Raw genomic sequence first — 2,421 nt, forward strand, 5'->3', positions numbered from 1 at the left:
GGTACAGAAACGAAAAGAGGGGGGAAAAACAACCAGACACCGGTCGCTGCCCTCCGCGCAGCGCATGCGCCTTGGCGGCGCCCGCTGGCGTCTCCCCCCCTCCCCTCCTGTTTTGACCGCGCTCGTTCTATGGGGCGCGCGCTGCGGCCGTTACCTCAGCAGCAACCGCCGCGGGGGAAGGCGAAACGAGGCGGCGGCGCAGAGGGTGGCGCGCGAGGAAGATGCCGGGGAAGCTGAAGGTCAAGATCGTCGCGGGGCGGCACCTGCCCGTCATGGACCGAGCCAGCGACCTGACGGACGCCTTCGTGGAGGTTTGGCGGGGAGGGGCGACCTCGGGACGGGGCATCTGAGCATCAGCCGCTGTTGCTAGGGGCGACCAGCCTCGTCTGGGGGCCCCCCTGCCGTGGCAGGTGGCGGGGAGGGTGCCGCTCGCGAGCCGCCTCATCTGCATATATTTGCATAACGGTCCCGGGGCTCTTCCGGTGCCAGGTTCCTTTAACTATTGAATATTTATTTATTCCTTTAACTATTCCTTTAACTATTGAATATTAATAGTTAATAGTTCCTTTAACTATTGAATATTTATTTATTTATTTATTTTTGGGATTTATATCCCGCCCCATCCAATATACAGCTCGGGGCGGCTAACGAACGGCCATGCCGATGTTAAAATATGCATACAAACAGCAGCATAATAAAAACACTGTGTCTTGACATAAAAATTTGGTGCTTTGATAATTTACATAAAATCCAAGGGGAACTCGCGTCACCTGTGACTGGCAGCTGGTTTCACGCGACCGTCTGAATGAACGGACACGTGAAATGTATCTGTTTATTCCTTTTGGTTTATATCCCGCCCTCCCCCGCAAGCGGGCTCAGGGCGGGTCACAACCCGAATGCTCCCTCCAGGCCCTGGAGTCTGGTGAGCAGAAATTCTACTTTGTGAGCTGCTGGCAGGAACGTTGCGAGCCAGCGATTGGGCTGCTGCCTAAATGGGTTTGCTCTGGAGCCATCCTTCCTGAGCGAAGGCGACAACGTGTGAGCCGGAGGCTAAAAAAACTGTGAGCTAGCTCGTACTAACGCAGCTTAGAGGGAACACTAGTCACAACATTTCATGAAACACTCTATTAAGTGAACATAATAGCATTGAAACATGATATAAAGGGGGGGGGGGACGCACCGGAATGGCATTCCGGAACCTCTTCTGCAAAATTCTTTTTAAAAAAAGTTTAAAAATTCAGGAGTTTTCAGGATACGGATTGAAAACCTCATTTCCCTCTTGAGAGTTCCGGCACCTCTCAAAAAAAAAAAGCTCTGGATAAAAACAAAATATAAAGCCAAATTTAAATCCAATCAGAGGGATGGCAGCTATTCGAGACAGTTCTTCGTGCCCCCTGAATAAGGCTAACAGTCAGGGATGGGGCTTTCTGCCTGGCAGAATAGAACTAGTGATTTAAAGGGCCAGCTCGCATGGTGCAAAGCCCCTCTCGTGCCCTGTGGGCCTCCGTTGGTTCATGTGGTGACCCTGAAAGTTCTGTGCTTGGAACTTAATTCCCAGGTGCCCCTGGTCTGATCCAGATAAGGGACTGATAGGAGAGGGGACTTAAGGCTTCCCCTGGCCTGAAGTGGCCCCAGGGAACTGGTGCTTGCCCCTTGGGGAAAACTTAACATGTAGCCTATGTGTGCGTAGCAGCCTGATAGCCCAGGCTATCCCAATCTCTTTAATTCTCAGAAGCTAAACTGGGTCTGCTATGGTTACCACTTGGATGGGAGACTACCAGGGAAGGTTCAGGATTGCCGCAGGCAGTGGGAAAACCACCTCTGAAGATCTCTTGCCTTGAAAACCCTACGGGGTTGCCATAAGTCGGCTGTAAATCAATTGTGCACAATTATTATTGTATTATCACTATATATGCAGGTTTCCACAACGGGGCAAATAGTGACTCCTTGGAGTCATTTTACACTGGGGAAATGGCATGGGGGGGGGGCGTTGAAGCCCCCTTTCCTTGTCTTGCATGTTTCTTATCTGAATTGGGCCCTCCTGCACTAGGGGATTAAGTTCTGAGTGCAGAACTACTCAGAGGTCAAGAGGACCCATGGCAGACATGTTGGGAACAGGAAGGCTTTGTAAGCTGTGTATTGGTCCTGAGATCCTTCTGAGTAATGTGAGTAATTAACCACTATAAAGAGCGGTGGGATCTAATTTGGAGAACTCTGTTTGATTCCCCACTCTTCCTCTGCATGAACCCTGCTGGGTGACCTTGGGCCAGTCACTGTTCTTCAAGAACTCTCTCAGCTCCACCTACCTCACAAGCAGTGCTCCCTCTAAGCTGAGTTAGTGTGAGCTGTCACACAGTTTTTTAGCCTCCGCCTCACACATTTTTGTCTGCTCAGGAAGGATGGCTCCAGAGCAAACTGATT

General features: G+C 51.0%; 1 protein-coding gene across 1 annotated transcript in view; it reads left to right on the forward strand.

Annotated features, from left to right (window-relative positions):
- C2CD5 (C2 calcium-dependent domain containing 5) overlaps positions 1-2,421 on the forward strand; it is a 124,023-nt gene continuing 121,602 nt past the window's right edge. The window contains exon 1 of the mRNA XM_015416466.1: positions 1-311. Coding sequence (XP_015271952.1) covers positions 222-311 — 90 coding nt within the window. The 5' untranslated portion in view covers positions 1-221. The remainder of the gene's footprint in view (positions 312-2,421) is intronic.

This window comes from Gekko japonicus, unplaced genomic scaffold (genome assembly GCF_001447785.1).
Source record: "Gekko japonicus isolate JY-2015 unplaced genomic scaffold, Gekko_japonicus_V1.1 scaffold2164, whole genome shotgun sequence".
In the NCBI taxonomy this organism is placed as follows: Eukaryota; Metazoa; Chordata; class Lepidosauria; order Squamata; family Gekkonidae; genus Gekko; species Gekko japonicus.